This window comes from Stylophora pistillata, chromosome 2, assembly GCF_964205215.1.
Source record: "Stylophora pistillata chromosome 2, jaStyPist1.2, whole genome shotgun sequence".
Classification (NCBI taxonomy): Eukaryota; Metazoa; Cnidaria; class Anthozoa; order Scleractinia; family Pocilloporidae; genus Stylophora; species Stylophora pistillata.
The window spans coordinates 36,617,540-36,632,018 of record NC_142520.1 but is presented as its reverse complement, the minus strand read 5'-3'; the positions used below and the strand labels follow the sequence as shown (position 1 = coordinate 36,632,018).

The following is a 14,479-nucleotide window of genomic DNA, read 5'->3' as shown; positions in this document are numbered from 1 at the left end:
TTGTGCTAATTTCTGAGATAGAGCATTGTTATCCTTAATTGTTTCCTTTGCTTGCAAAATTAAGGTTGGAGGTATCGTATTGATTTTTGCTACCACCTAATGTAACAGTACTCTTACAAATGATAACACAAAAAAGTTTCCCACTTTTTAAGAATGATTTAAAATCAATGTTCTCAGCTGAACTTGTTTGTGAGCGGAGGAAGGATTGGTTACTACAGTGGTGACGTCAAACAGTTGTTAGAAGACTGCAAAGAGCTGAAGTAAGTTAAAAGGGCAGTGTGATTTTTCATCATTATTTTGTGTGTATGAGCTTTTATTTTGCATTTTAACAACTGTGTGCCGAAGGAATATCGACACGGTTTACATTCTGTCGTAAAAAAGTTGGCCTACTTTTTCAATTTCGTTATTTGTAAACCGTTTTTTCAATTTTCTTCGCCCTAAGTCATAGTTGTTCTTCCTAATCTTTCATAACTTGTCTCTTAAAGGATCCCTTCCAACCACAATACATTGCGCGCGCGATATGTGAAATCCGCCATTTTCTCTGCCATCCGGTATTGGACAAGTCGTGAAGTGGAAAGAAATCCTCGTTCATCCGAGTACATTTGCCTCACTGAGGTCTTGAATTTCCTCAATCGCATTCCAAATTTATTGTTCTTTCTATTTGACTAGGCATCAAAACAATAATAGAGGCGCGCAGGGTATTGTGGTTGGAAGAGATCCTTTAAGCGTTTTCTAGCCATGGTACTACTGTATCTGATTAGGGTGTGATGGATTACTGTGTGATGGATGTCCTCTCCCGGGGTGGGATGGGTGGATAAAAAAAAGGAGTTAGGTGTCAATTGGAATGAAAATTCTGTTCCTTTCTCCTGCCATTCCTGTGGCGAATCAATTAAACTTAAACTTAAACTTAAACTAAACTTAAGGGTCAAAATGAACACAATTTGGAGAGATATACGAGACGATACTCTTTAGTCACCTCTTTAAACAAGCAAAAGTTTCTTAAAATCACTCGTCACTTGCTCTGGTCTTATCTTAACTGAATCGAGTTGAAGATCGTATATCAACTGAAGTATTATGACATACCCACCTCAGCTACATTTACTCCACATTTATTCAATTTTTCACAGGCCAACTATCTTCACAGCCGTGCCCCGACTACTAAACAGAATCTATGATAAGGTAGGAAAACGTTGTGAAATGCTCGTCATTTACAATTGGGTGGGATAGATTTTTTTTTTAAGTGGCCAAGAAAGAAAGGAAATAAAATTTTCCAGGTGCATAACTTAACCCCTAACCCCTAAGAGTGTTGGGCTTTAATTTCACCTTGCCTTCCAGTTAGCTCAATGGATAGAGCACTGAACTGTTGTGCGGGAGGTCGAGGGTTCGAGCTCCGGCCGGATCAACGCTCAAGGTCTTAAATTAATTGGGAAGAATATGCTACCTTTCTATAACATCAAGAAATGGTTAGATATTCTAGTTCTCTCGGATAGGGACGAATAAATGGAGGTCCCGTCCCCTACAGGGTTAGGGGTAGGAGACGTTAATTTCCCACGCACGAGATTACTGTGTGATGGATTTCCTTCCCCGGGGTGGGATGGGTGGGATGGGTGGGTTGGGTTTAGGTGGACGAACCTAGTAGGGGACTACATTCTCCCACCTGTACGATGTACAAATCTTTAGAAACAAAATATCAGCCTTGAATTAAAAGTTAGGGTTTTAGGAAAAAAGGAAATGATTACTAATTAAAAGTTCCCCTTGTCAATACCACAGGAGTTGTAAAGTGAACTGTGTGGAAAATTTGAATGCAAATGTAAGGGTGAAAAAGTCAATGTTCGTTAGGTTCACTCTGAAACAAGCATTTGCTTTCTGAATCATGAGAGCAGGTAGTGATCAATCCATTGATTTTTGTTGGCATCTGATTGTTTATATAGAGATTTCGACATTCCTTAGGCCCCACTTTTTGCCTAAATAGTTATGAGTGAAGAATATAAAAAAGCAAAAATGCTTTCAAAACTAGTTTTCAGTCATTTGCTTGGTAAATGCCATAAGGGCACAAACCGTTTTTCTCTTCATCCACAGATCATGTCTGAGGTATCAAAGAGTAAACTGAAGAAGTGGATTTTTGAAACGGCCCTTAGGTCCAAGGAAAATGACCTGAAAAGGTGAGTAAATTCAAAACAAAATGCCAATTTTAAAGCTACGAAAAAATTTGCTGGACGCCTGATTGTCATCCATGGTAATAACAAGAAATTGTTTTGAGGAGAAAAAATCCTCGTTTTGTTGTACTGAAGTCTCTCTCTATCCATTTTCTTCTACCCCTATTTCGCAAAGCTCAAGGGGACTCTTAGGGCCACGTACTTACACGAGTTCTAGTTTAAACCACAGTTATACACAATCAGTTAGCCTTATGCTCTCTCTGTAAGAGGTTTGACTTACTTAAATAAACGTCCTTCCGCCCTTAGCTTTCGGCTCTCTTGACAATTTTCCCAAAAATAAATGTTTAGCTAAAAAGTTCAGTTGAATTAAGGATTGTTTAGGGTGCAGTTATGAGATCCTCAGCCCCCTTCCCTCCTCACTGCTAGTGTCAATTTGAGAACGATCTTACAAAGAGTCCAGAGGCGCGCAACTCGCTGGATATTAGGAACTAGGTTTGGTGAGGTGTCCTCTAAACAACAACTGCTGACTCTTCGTTTACTACCACTAACTTATGACAGGAAACTCATAGACCTTACCTTTCTCTATAAATGCATTTTTGGACATACCGACTTAAATATTGATAGGTACTTTTGTCACGCACGGCCGATCTCACTCTAAGAACCCTACTCTCGTACTAAAACCTGCTTACTGTAAAACTACAACTTTCCAGTCCTCCATTTTTTTAATAGAATTGTTAAACCCTGGAACATTATCGGTAATCTCGCTTCTCATGACGATTTTTCGAGTCTAAGTATTTTTAAAAATTTTCTGCGCGCCACTTATTTTACTTTACTGGACACTACTTATAATATTGACATGCCCTGCACCTGGTTTCTCTCCCGTAACTGCCCTTGCCATCGCTCTTAATTTTTATGACTGATTTTATTTGCACTGTACTGTACACTATCTAAATTCAATCATAGATAAATTATTGAAATTAAATTTTAGTTTTTTTATCGGATATATATTTTTTCTTTTAGTTTACGGGTTGCGCCTCGCATGGGATTTTCTTTCGGTTCGTGCAATCCCATTTGGTCCTTTTTTTTTATTTCTTTTATTTCTGTATATATATAACTTATGAGACCAATAAAGTTGATAAATAAACAATACAAAACCATAAATATCCACTTTTGACACTTCTCCTTCTAAGGCAAATCATCAGCAAGAACACGATATGGGATTACCTAGTTCTGCGTAAAATACAGGTAATATACACAAGTACACAACAACCAGCAAATATTCCCGTTGGAGCCCGGTTCGATTAATAAAACGGTCATTAAGTCAAAACCGATTAAATTACAACGAGGAAAATATTGCTACATACAACTTGTGATTATTGGGGACTTAAAAGACAAAAAACAACAGCAACAAAAAAACAAAAAACAAAAAAAAAAACAAAAAACAAACAAGCAAACAAAAGATCGGAAGTGCAGGAAAACTGAAGCGTGTGAAGATATCGGACTGGATTTAGTTTTGACGCTGACTGTTGATTAGGGCCAGGCGATTTTTCTTTTTGCCAATCACAGAACGCAGAATGAGCGAAATGCGTCATGCAACGGAATAAGTTAGCGACCGAGCGGTCTCAGCTCAAACAATTCATACCCTGGTGTATTGCAAAGATAATCGATTGAAATTTTTCATATGATTGGCCTTAAATTTGATCAAGAGATATATTTCTGTCTCGAGTTTTGAAAATGAAACGGCTTAGATTTTTCTCAGAAGACAATACTTTCATTTTGCTCTTTTTTTCCACTCTCATTTACAACTTCTTTAACTGCAAAAAATATAAGTTCCCACTTCAAACATTAATCCCTGCTTTGTTCCTAAAGCATTTAATTTTGTGTAGTGCTGTAATATATTCCTACGAATTAATTCTTAGTAAAAGACCTTCTTGGTATATTCCTTCTTCGCGACAGAGTTTACTTGGTGGTCACGTGCGATACATGCCTTGTGGTTCTGCACCTCTGTCAGCTAAGGTGACGTCATTCATCAGATGCATCATGGGATGTCACGTGAGTTGACCATTTGCATCAAACATCTTTCGCGGTGAAAAGCTACCTAAAACTGTACTTAAATCCCCTTTTTTATGGAGGGGTTGGGACAAAGTGGGCCATTGTTAGCGAGCAAGATAAGACCAATTTGTCCGTTTTAGTAGGAAGACAGAACCACAACTTCATTTTGTCAATTCTTATAGTACATTTTTTGCCACTTGTTTCTTCAGCTGACTGAAGGTTATGGTCAGACCGAATGCACAGCGGCTGCAACCTTCCAGCTGTTTGATGACGTCACAACAGGTATGTCAAGCTCTTCGTATGTTTCTTGACGTCTGTTGAAGTCATTGGCCGACTCAGTGGCTGATAAACAGAGGAAATGACTGCGGACTGGCTAACTGACTCACCAACTGACGGATCCCCGGACTGCCTGACTGACGTGCTGGCTAGCTGGCTGGCTGGCTGGCTGGCTGGCTGGCTGGCTAGCTGGCTGGCTAGCTGGCTGCCTGGCTGGCTGGCTAGCTGGCTGGCTAGCTGGCTGGCTGGCTGGCTGGCTAGCTGGCCGCCTGGGTGGCTGGCTGATTGAATGAGTGAGTTACTGACTCCATGACTGACTTGCTGGCTGATAGGCTGGCTGACTGACCGACTGGCTGACTGATTGGCTGGCTGGAGGAACCACTAAATAGCTGATTGACTGATGGATTGACGAACTGACTGAATGACGGACTGACGGACAGATTAACTGACGATCTACGGAGTGACGGATTGACGGTCTGACGTACTGACTGACTGATTAACTGGCTGGAGGTTTGACTAACTTTTAGTAAGTCACTGACTGTCCCGGTTCCACTGAGCTGCTGGCGTAGTAACCGTTTGATCGTTTTACGTAATGACTGACTTCTCAACTTAACTGGTTGATTGGCCGTTAACCTTACTGACTGATAGCCAAGACGACTGACTTATGGTCGAGCAAACCAAATAATTGACCAATCACTACCCGACTCATCGACGATTCTCTACTTAATACTATACATGAAAACATTACGCGCGTCTGATTGGCTGAAAACGAGTACATTTTTTATCCAACACGAGCGGAAAAATGTAACACGAGTGCAAATTATAAATAACACGCACAAACTGTCAAAATTTCGTCTCTCTTGACTTTCTGTGATGCTTTCTTCTGTAAACTATCAATAAGTAATAAAGTTTTTTCTTGTGTAATTTGGTACTAAAAGCACTCGTAAATTTTTCTAAGACTTTGTTGTCTTTGGAAGATTTACCTGTTCTTATTAATACTAAATTGCACTAGAAATCACGTTAATGCTTATACTAATTGTATTTGTTTTCTTTCTGCAGCCGGACATGTTGGTCCTCCAGTTCCTTGCAACATTATTAAGCTTGTCGACGTGGAAGAGAAAGAATACTACGCTAAAGATGGTCAGGGAGAGGTAAGATAGACGGACAGAGTTTATATGAACTTCACATATCAACTTCATATATTCATTGTATCGGACAGAGTTTGTTGCAACAAAATCCATTTGTTTCAGTTCAGCTAAACTGCAATCCAATCATTTAATTTTACTCTTTTAGATTTGTCTTAAAGGTCCCAACGTCTTCAAAGGCTACCTTCACGACCCTGAGAAAACTGCTGAAACTATTGACCAGGATGGGTGGCTCCATACCGGTGACATTGGTGAATGGCTTCCGGTAGGTGATTATTTCTGGTCTCGGTTTGATCCCCTTTGGAGTTTTGCAAATTGGCATGCACGAAATCTTATATAGTTACTGTGTCCCATTGCATAGGTAAAACATTGAAAGATAGGTGGAATGCAAGAGGAATGTTTTAAACAAATCTCTTGCGAAGTATATGAGTTGTCAGTTGGATAGTAATTGGTCATTTGAATGAGTCAGTGTCAAAGTCTATCTTGAATGCAACAAGGAGATAACGACAACTAAAGGACCACGTGACGATGGCGTTGCGAATCATAAGCGAGGACATAACGGATGACGAGTCTTTCTGAGTTTCTTTTTTCATTAGCAAAAGGAATGATAACTCTATGTTAGCGTATCGAGTGCTTTATTGCTGCGACAATTAGATCGCCGATCTGGTTATGTATCTCGCATCGATCAGATTGCTGCATTAGGGTCACGGTATCGCGCATCAGCCAAATCACAGCATTAAGACAGATTTGGAGCAGGTCAGTGCGTCAAGGCATTGTTTCTCCTTAGATAAACTTGTCACATATAACTTCATATAAACCTTTTTCGTATGCATGCATTTTAAACACACAAAACCCACAATTCCACAATAAGGAGGCAGTGTGGCTGAGTGGTTAGTGTCTGACTCGTAATCCGCCGCTCTCGGGTTCGAGTCCCACCATGACCACTGGATTTGTTTCACGGTAGCCCTGAGTTTAGATCCTTGGCCACGCTTGCTGGTTTGTCTCCGGCCGGTTGGGGTTCTTAATGATGTTATGTTCAATTTAGGTCATTTGTTTCATTTGTCTGCAAGGACTACAATGTAAACTACTGGTTCACCAGTAATTGCGTAATCCTATAAAAATACTTCTTTTTTTTTTTTTTTTTAATTCCTCCATTCGCTGTGACGAAGGGTTGACGCTCGAAACGTCACCTTTTGAACCCTTTGGGGTGGCCAATTTACATTATCGACTCAGTCGATGAAACCAAATTGCATTGTCTCTCATGTCAATCATGCCATGGAATAAGGGTGACACAAAGTGTGGCAATGAAATCATCCCAACATTGCCGCACACTAAAAACGACATCAACAAATAGTTATTGAAATATAAAATGTCCGTCGTGTGTGACTCGTTGCGATAACGTCTCGGTTACAAAAGCTTCTTAACTTAAGATCTAACACGTACGAATTTATCACTTCAGCGTTTGTTTTGTAAAGGCTAGTTTTCCTGACTGGAAAAAAATTTGCACAAAGCATTTTCGAAAAGCGTGTTTGATCAATAATCTTGTTTTTGCCTTGGGGATGCTTCATTGGCCAAGGTCGAAAAGATGAGTAAATTAAATTTACTTTCTGTGTCGAATGCCCTATTAATTTCCGTTTCTTTACTTTTTGAAGTTCTCATTGAGTTGCATCTTGTGTTTTTAAACGCTATTTTTGGGAAGTACGTGATTTACGTGTTTTCTTGGTTCTATTGATTAGGCTTTCCCCAATTAAATGACATTTTCCAATTAACAGCCTAAATCTTACGGTATAATCCTTCCCCACAAAAATATTTTACATGAAATCGAATGATACTGTTGGTAAATTTTCCACGCAACTCCCATGCGCTTTGACGCCGTTTCTACCAATCAAATTCGCCTAAAAGCTACCTTGGACTTCACCCTATTACGTGTGATTTCTTTGTAAACAACCAGTATTTAATCTGGACTTCTACATGCAGAAGGCAAAGTCCAGATTGACAACTGCATCTTACCCCGCACGTGTTGTAATACCCACGTAAAAGCCTCTGAAATATGATTTTTTTTCTCCTCATTTAATGTGCCTTCTCTTATTCGAAAAACATAGACAGCTAAATGAATTTGCATGTGGTCTCCTGGAGATAAAATGGAATTTTGGTTTGCTCAATCTGAACATTTGATCCGCCGAAAATAACGGACCGTGCGCGTGACGCAATTTGTACATTTAACATTGTGAACTTCTGAGGACGTTTATTCGTGCACAGATTAGGCATGTCCATTTAAGTAGATTTCCACTGGCGTTTGATTGTTGTCCAATTGCTGGTAAGTATGATGAATGAAACGAACAACTCATTTGACTCAACACGGCAGAAGTACTGATTTTAATGCGCACGAGACTCAGTGTTCTCGTTGGGAAAGGAAAAAACTTTAAAATATAGAGGGAATGTATTCAGAACGACGTCCTTCTATAGCAATTAATGATGTGTCAGTATATGAATCAATGTAGAGATGGTTCATGTAAGAGCAGCTCTGTTTATAAAGGCGTTGAAATGTATATTATAAAATTAGCGGGATGTCGCATTAGCCCATTAGCACATTCATGAAATTTTATATATCGTACTTACCACGACTCTTTGAACCGCTTAGTTGCTTTGTAAACTGAAGAAGCCAACTCTAGAATGAGAATCAACAGCATGTGTCTATTTAAAGGTTATAGCCGGGAAGCAAATCTCAACCCACCCCTGAGGGGCCGCACTAATTATATGAGCAAGACCCTGAACATGCCCCGCGTGGGCTCATGTTCCTAGAGGCTTCATACGTTCGCGCAGCTGTTGTGTTCTATCGTCACGTAATGAAATGGAGAAAGTGCGTTGCGTGACGAGACCAAACAGCGGCTGCAAAGGAGACTAATGAATACATTTCATTTTGCCTACAAGTATCAAGAAACCAGTGACAATAGACCACAAGACACTGAGTTTAAATATTTGAATTGGGAGCTTTTTTTTTTTCAATTTCGCTCTCCATTTAAAAATATTGTCGTTGAAATCTTTTGAAAGCTAAAGCTCTTTTTCTTTTACAAAGAAGGAAACATCAGTTGGTTATACTTTAGTTACCCACCCATCCGAAAAACAACTCTTGCATGCGTGGCATGCCTATGTTGTTATCAAGGCTAAAAGCTCACTGTCCTCTTTTGCAGAATGGAACTTTGAAAATCATTGATAGAAAGAAAAACATTTTTAAGCTTTCCCAGGTGAGAATACTATATTTTTGTCTCTGAATATCATTGCTATACAAACCTTGCTTTCTTTTTTTTGTATTCCGTTACAGCTTGCTAAATGTCTTTGAAGCGGTTGTAAGATTTCAGTAGCATTTCCAGAGGTTACCATCTCTGTGTTGTTCTTTTGTATAGATTTCCTTCAAACACTTGTGAAGCTCAACAGTATAGGAAAAATAGATATGTTTTGTTCGGCTTTCCAATAAGGAGATATGTTAAGTTGAGCTTACATCGACCATTTGAAGCTTACTATTAAATACCATGTAGCTAAGAAATTATGTATCGGAACGCGAAATCCGAATTCGCGCCGTTTTGGGTTCGATGTCTCTCAGAAAACTTAGATGTTTTCTCAGTCTCAACTTCGTGTAGCAATTCTTTTCTTTTTTATTTATTTATTCATTCATTTATTTATTTATTTATTTATTTTTTGTTTCATTTAAAAAGGTAATTATTTTTATTTTTGAAATAGGGAGAGTACATTGCCCCGGAGAAAATCCAGAATGTTTATCTACGCAGTCCGTTTGTCGCGCAGGCTTTTGTCCTTGGAGACAGCTTTAAGGTTTGTTTTGATAACATTTTAAGCACTGAAACTATTTAGCAGCTTGGATTAACACATTCTCCGTTTCCAGTCCTTCTTAGTTGCCATTATCGTACCGGACGCTGAAGTCTTAGAGGCCTGGGCCAAAAAAACCGGAGTCGAGGGAGATGTGAAACAGCTTTGTCAAGATGAGGTAAAAAAATACGTTAAAAAGGAGTTAATGGCGAGGGGTAATGGATGAGGGGTTAAAGGTGAGGGGTCCTGAGGGGTGAGAGCTGATGTGTAAAGTGTAAACAAGTAAGATCCGTAATATTATCCCCAGGCTTCTCCGTGCAAGCTCAAGTTGAACTAGCCACAGGTCAACATGGTTTTAGCTAGTCGAAAGGGGTCAAACGGCCAATTGACTTTCTCCAGATATCTTTACTTATACATTCAAATAGTTTTCGGTTTTCTTTCTTGTTGTATTTTTTTTATCATTTTTTTTAGCCTCCCATGGCTGAAAGATGAGTTCATTTTTCACTTTCTTCAACCCCTTCCCCCCCCCCCGCCACCTGAATTTACAATAATAATCAAAACATTAAAAGTTAGAAAGTTTTTTTCATTTGTAAATGTATTCAACCAAGCAAATGACTTTCACTTTCCTTTTTTCAGATTATTAATAAAGTTATATTCGAAGACATCTTGGCCAAGGGAAGAGAAGGAGACCTGAATTCATTGGAACAGGTTAGGGGGTATACAAGATGTCGTTATTTAGTCACAAACAATGATGTCTGATAGATATGGGGAATGCCCATTTTAATGAGAGGAGTCCAGTTTGAAGTGCTTTTGTACATGAGACAGCTTAACTCGGGATAACTTTTCTTTAACTTTCCCTTTACGCGGTAATGACCCTTGAGTCTCCCTGGTTACCAACAAACTTCGTTCAGTACCAAATAAAGATCTTTAAAAATTCTTTCTCTTTGGCCATCGTAGCTTGATAAGATTTGCATCTTTGTATATGCAAAGTTTTTCTTCTCAACTTTTGTTCGTTGTTTTGTTAATTAGTTACTTATCTTAAACACGAAGACGCGCTATATAAGGAAGTCTTCCCTGGGAAGACCTAGGCTCATTTGTCACTCACCGTTGAGGTGTGCGGTTCAAATTTAAATGCTGGTAGACGAACAAAAGGAGCTAAGAGATATCTATTGTTTACTTCCACCAGCATGGTGGCATGAGGTAACGTGCGAGCCACCTAATTCAATCTCAAATTTATCGCCAGAAATAAAGACAGTTTCCATTGGAGAAAGGAAATACAAATCTAAAAAATTATTGTATTGTGATGGAGACATAAAACAATTTTTGAGGAATGCGCCCGCTGTTCACTGCTTTGGAGTAGCTGTAGCTCAAGCTGACTTGACTCTAAGAGTTGTACATCACATGACGGTTGATTGACAAATGGTCCAGTGGAACCTAAGGCTCCTTTTATAGTGCGCCTTCGTGTTTAAAATTAAACACGTGTATTATTAACTGTCACTTCTGAAAATGTATGTCGAAACATAGGAAACGTCAAGTAAATTTTACTACTATTGTTTTCCAACATGCGTTTTACTGTCATGTTTGTAACTCCAGTTTGAGTGCTATTTCTTAAAAATCTTTAAATTTTGAGAGCATGGAAGAAAAAAATGATGAAATTTATCTGTTAAAAACTACAGCCATTATTCTTACATATTACTGTAATATCTTTTATTTCAAAGGTCAAGAAAATCTATCTTCATCCCGAGATGTTTAGCATTGAAAACGGACTTCTTACACCCACCTTCAAGGCCAAGCGTTCAGAGATACACAAGACTTTCAAAGACAAAATCGATCGGCTTTACGAAGAGGTGGAGGCTGGGAACTAACGCAGATACAGGCATGACAAAGCCATCACGAGCTACCCCAACCCTTCGCTTCTTAAAAGCTACAAGAAATAGCTAGGAAATGAGACAGATCCTAATTAATAACTGATAAATAAATGATACAAGAACTTCAAATCCGCTGAGTAAATGAACGTAGAAATTTTCAAAATTATGCTGGGCTGAAAAAGGTAATTTGTATAGTGAAACCTGAAAAGAAGGAGGAGGAAATATTCATAACTTTTACAAGCACTTTCGCATTATTTGTAGTGAATGAAGACAATACGTTACACCCCCCTTCCTTTACTAAATTTTTATATCAGCCAAACTATTATATCATCTCCCCTCCCTTCCCCTCCAAGGATCAGCAAAATCGCGCGCGACTAACACGCGTGTAGGAGAGCAGACACAGGAACACAGGAGTAGAAAGTTCCATTTGGATCGTGCACCTGTGTCATCTCGCCCGCACGTTCTTGTCGCTCCTGATCACTCATTACGCCTTCCATTTGCGCTATCACTGATTAAGAATGTCACCCTGCATTACGCTCTTCCTACAGCTTTGGCCAAGATTTCCGTATACATCTTTTATTATTGCGCACAGTTCTTTGATTAAAGTAGACAGTACAATAGCAAAAACAAAAGGTTACCCTAGGGACTGAGACTTAGCTAAATAGTATGTAGTGAAACAGAAATTTTTCCCACTTTTTGTAGCCCGCGAATATATTTTCTTCAGCCTCTTTCTTCCACATCCCACTCAACTCAATTGATTATATATTGAATTCTTTTAGCACTCGTAGGAATGAAAAAAATCAATGTATACTTCTCAGAAAAGAGAAGTCTGCAGTATTTATTAAAGTTTCAAGCAGTTAAAAATTGTTTATTTCATCTTTACAAGCAGTTAAATGACTCCTATTTAATCAATAATAACGAGATTTGAAGGAAAAATAAACATGTTCGCCCCATTTTGTGTTGTTTTGTAACGATCCTCAATAAGTCTTTTCAGGCTTCTCTACTCATATACGATAGAAAAATTGCAAAATAAGGTGAGACCGCCTGGGAACCAGAATTTCCATGAAATCTTGACTGCGCATGCCTACTCTGTTGAACTTGCGATATTTCGCTTCGGTCGCGCCATTTTATATTGCTCCAATTTTTCTCTCTTTTTGTTTTATTTCATATATTAATTACGTTTTATAAATTGTAATGAATAAAATGCCGCCCAAGACAACTCAGCCCCAAGATCCAAAGCGCAAAGACTAACAACTACTTCAGAGTTACGACAAGGTGGACCCTCTATTAAAGAGGACACAAGATTATGAGGTTCTGGTCATTATCAAATCGTCGAGGGGGAAGGGAGGGGTGGGGAAGGAGGATTTTAGCTGTGAAGCAACAGAAAAATCATTTGATCATTTCCTAAAGCTCTATAGATTCTTAAAAATTCCCCTTCATTTGCAATCAATTTTCAATAGTCCCCAATGTAAACTCTGTTAGCGACGACTGACCCCTCTCTTTATGTTTCCTTCACAATGAGTGGAGATTTGAATCATTTATACATTCTTATCATCCCGCCTTGCTTTGATTTCAAGATAAAAATGAGTTGATTTTTACGCCTTTAACTCCCATGAGTGACCAAGACAGAATTTCTTCTCATATGATCAGTACAATATCAGGGAGACAACTAATGACAATGAAGAAAAATATTACAAAGGGGATTGCTAGTTGATCCAAAACCAAAGAAGGCATGCATGGCTGGAATCCACTAAGTTTATCAAACATTGCAACAGCTTGCTTTACATGTATTATAGTTCGATGGTCTGTTACTACAAAGTTACGAAAAGTGTGTCAGAAAACTATTTATTTGACGCAAACCAGTACAACAGGACGACGAGGGAGGTTAGCTAAGATTGTGTGAATTCTCGAAATTTATGCACGCCCTCGATCCTAGCATCTCAGGCTCGCGGAACTGTAACCTTCCCCAGGCCATTAGTCAGAGGGGCGAGCGGCAGAGCCAACGAACGATAAACGGTGATTGTGGTTGCCAGGGAAACGGAATGGAAGGACTTTTTTTGCCTCACTATCGCAATTTTCGCGTGCCCTGATTTAGTTCGTTTTCGCTGACCGTGAGGCTGGCGCAGTCTAGCATCGCTAACTTGACTTCTCCAAATTTTTTAGAGTTCAAGTAAGGCTCATTAACGCGTCAAAAATCCTTAGCTTTCTCTTACGAGAGCTGTGGTATGAAAAGGTTCTTTGCTTAAACCCTCAACCGCGTCAATGCAGATTTTCACGATCCATCGAGGAAACTTTCTCAACTCAACTAAGGACGCCATGTTTACAACGGAAGCAGTCACTTGTGGAAATTAGGGGGTTAAGGAGATGTTAAGAGCTGATAATCAAAGAGAAAAAGGTTGGATGCGTGCAAGCAACATTTGCTAAAATTCAAACATAGGTACAGCTCTCTTCAAATGAATAATTTCGATACGATATGCGTCATTATACTTGTGTTTCTTTCTACTTTGTACTCAATTTTAGATAGTGAACCGCCGATGTCGATAATGAACGAATACTTAACTGTCGCGGGGTTTTAATCTAACTCGCTACCCAGCTCAAACGAATGTAAAACATTTATCATACCTTCATCAACAAAATCGATAGGAATGGTACATCAACAGAATGAAAACTCGGACATGCAAGACAGTCTAAACAATCTTCGTATCTGCAAAAACTACTTCTAAGAGAAACTGATAGCCCCTAGTCTCTAGGTATTTAATTTTGAGGACGTAAGGACGGTCGAATGAAAATAAATGACAACAGCTTGAATATATAGCCTACCGCTAATGAAGCAATTGTAACAACATACCATGTAACACCCCAAAGAAAGGGTTATGTAACCCGTGATTAATACATTTCTTTTTTTTCCTAGCAGTGAGCTTTAACTGATCTGGGTTGTCAGATGTTCTCAATGATTTCCGTGCCAGTGTACGATAGGAGAAGGGACCTCCATTTGTTCGTCCCTATCCGAGAAGACTAGAGTATCCAACCATTTCTTGATATAGAAAGGTAGCATATCGTTATATCCGGGTTCCACTGTAATTTGCAACCGTGCATAATACATTATACCTGTCAGAATTGAAAAGTCACTGTCTTTCCGATCTGCCTAACTTCGCGGCCG

At 39.1% G+C, this 14,479-nt stretch overlaps 1 protein-coding gene across 2 annotated transcripts in view; it reads left to right on the top strand.

Annotated features, from left to right (window-relative positions):
• The window catches only part of LOC111333118 (long-chain-fatty-acid--CoA ligase 1), a 42,596-nt gene extending 30,324 nt beyond the window's left edge, over positions 1-12,272 (top strand). For both annotated transcript variants that reach the window (XM_088747455.1, XM_088747454.1), the window contains 13 exons: positions 178-260; positions 1,128-1,179; positions 2,080-2,162; positions 3,347-3,401; positions 4,113-4,208; positions 4,418-4,490; positions 5,544-5,635; positions 5,778-5,894; positions 8,821-8,874; positions 9,368-9,457; positions 9,528-9,629; positions 10,088-10,159; positions 11,170-12,272. In XM_088747455.1, coding sequence (XP_088603581.1) covers positions 178-260; positions 1,128-1,179; positions 2,080-2,162; positions 3,347-3,401; positions 4,113-4,208; positions 4,418-4,490; positions 5,544-5,635; positions 5,778-5,894; positions 8,821-8,874; positions 9,368-9,457; positions 9,528-9,629; positions 10,088-10,159; positions 11,170-11,316 — 1,116 coding nt within the window. In that variant the 3' untranslated portion in view covers positions 11,317-12,272. The remainder of the gene's footprint in view (positions 1-177; positions 261-1,127; positions 1,180-2,079; positions 2,163-3,346; positions 3,402-4,112; positions 4,209-4,417; positions 4,491-5,543; positions 5,636-5,777; positions 5,895-8,820; positions 8,875-9,367; positions 9,458-9,527; positions 9,630-10,087; positions 10,160-11,169) is intronic.
• Positions 12,273-14,479: the final 2,207 nt, after the last annotated feature.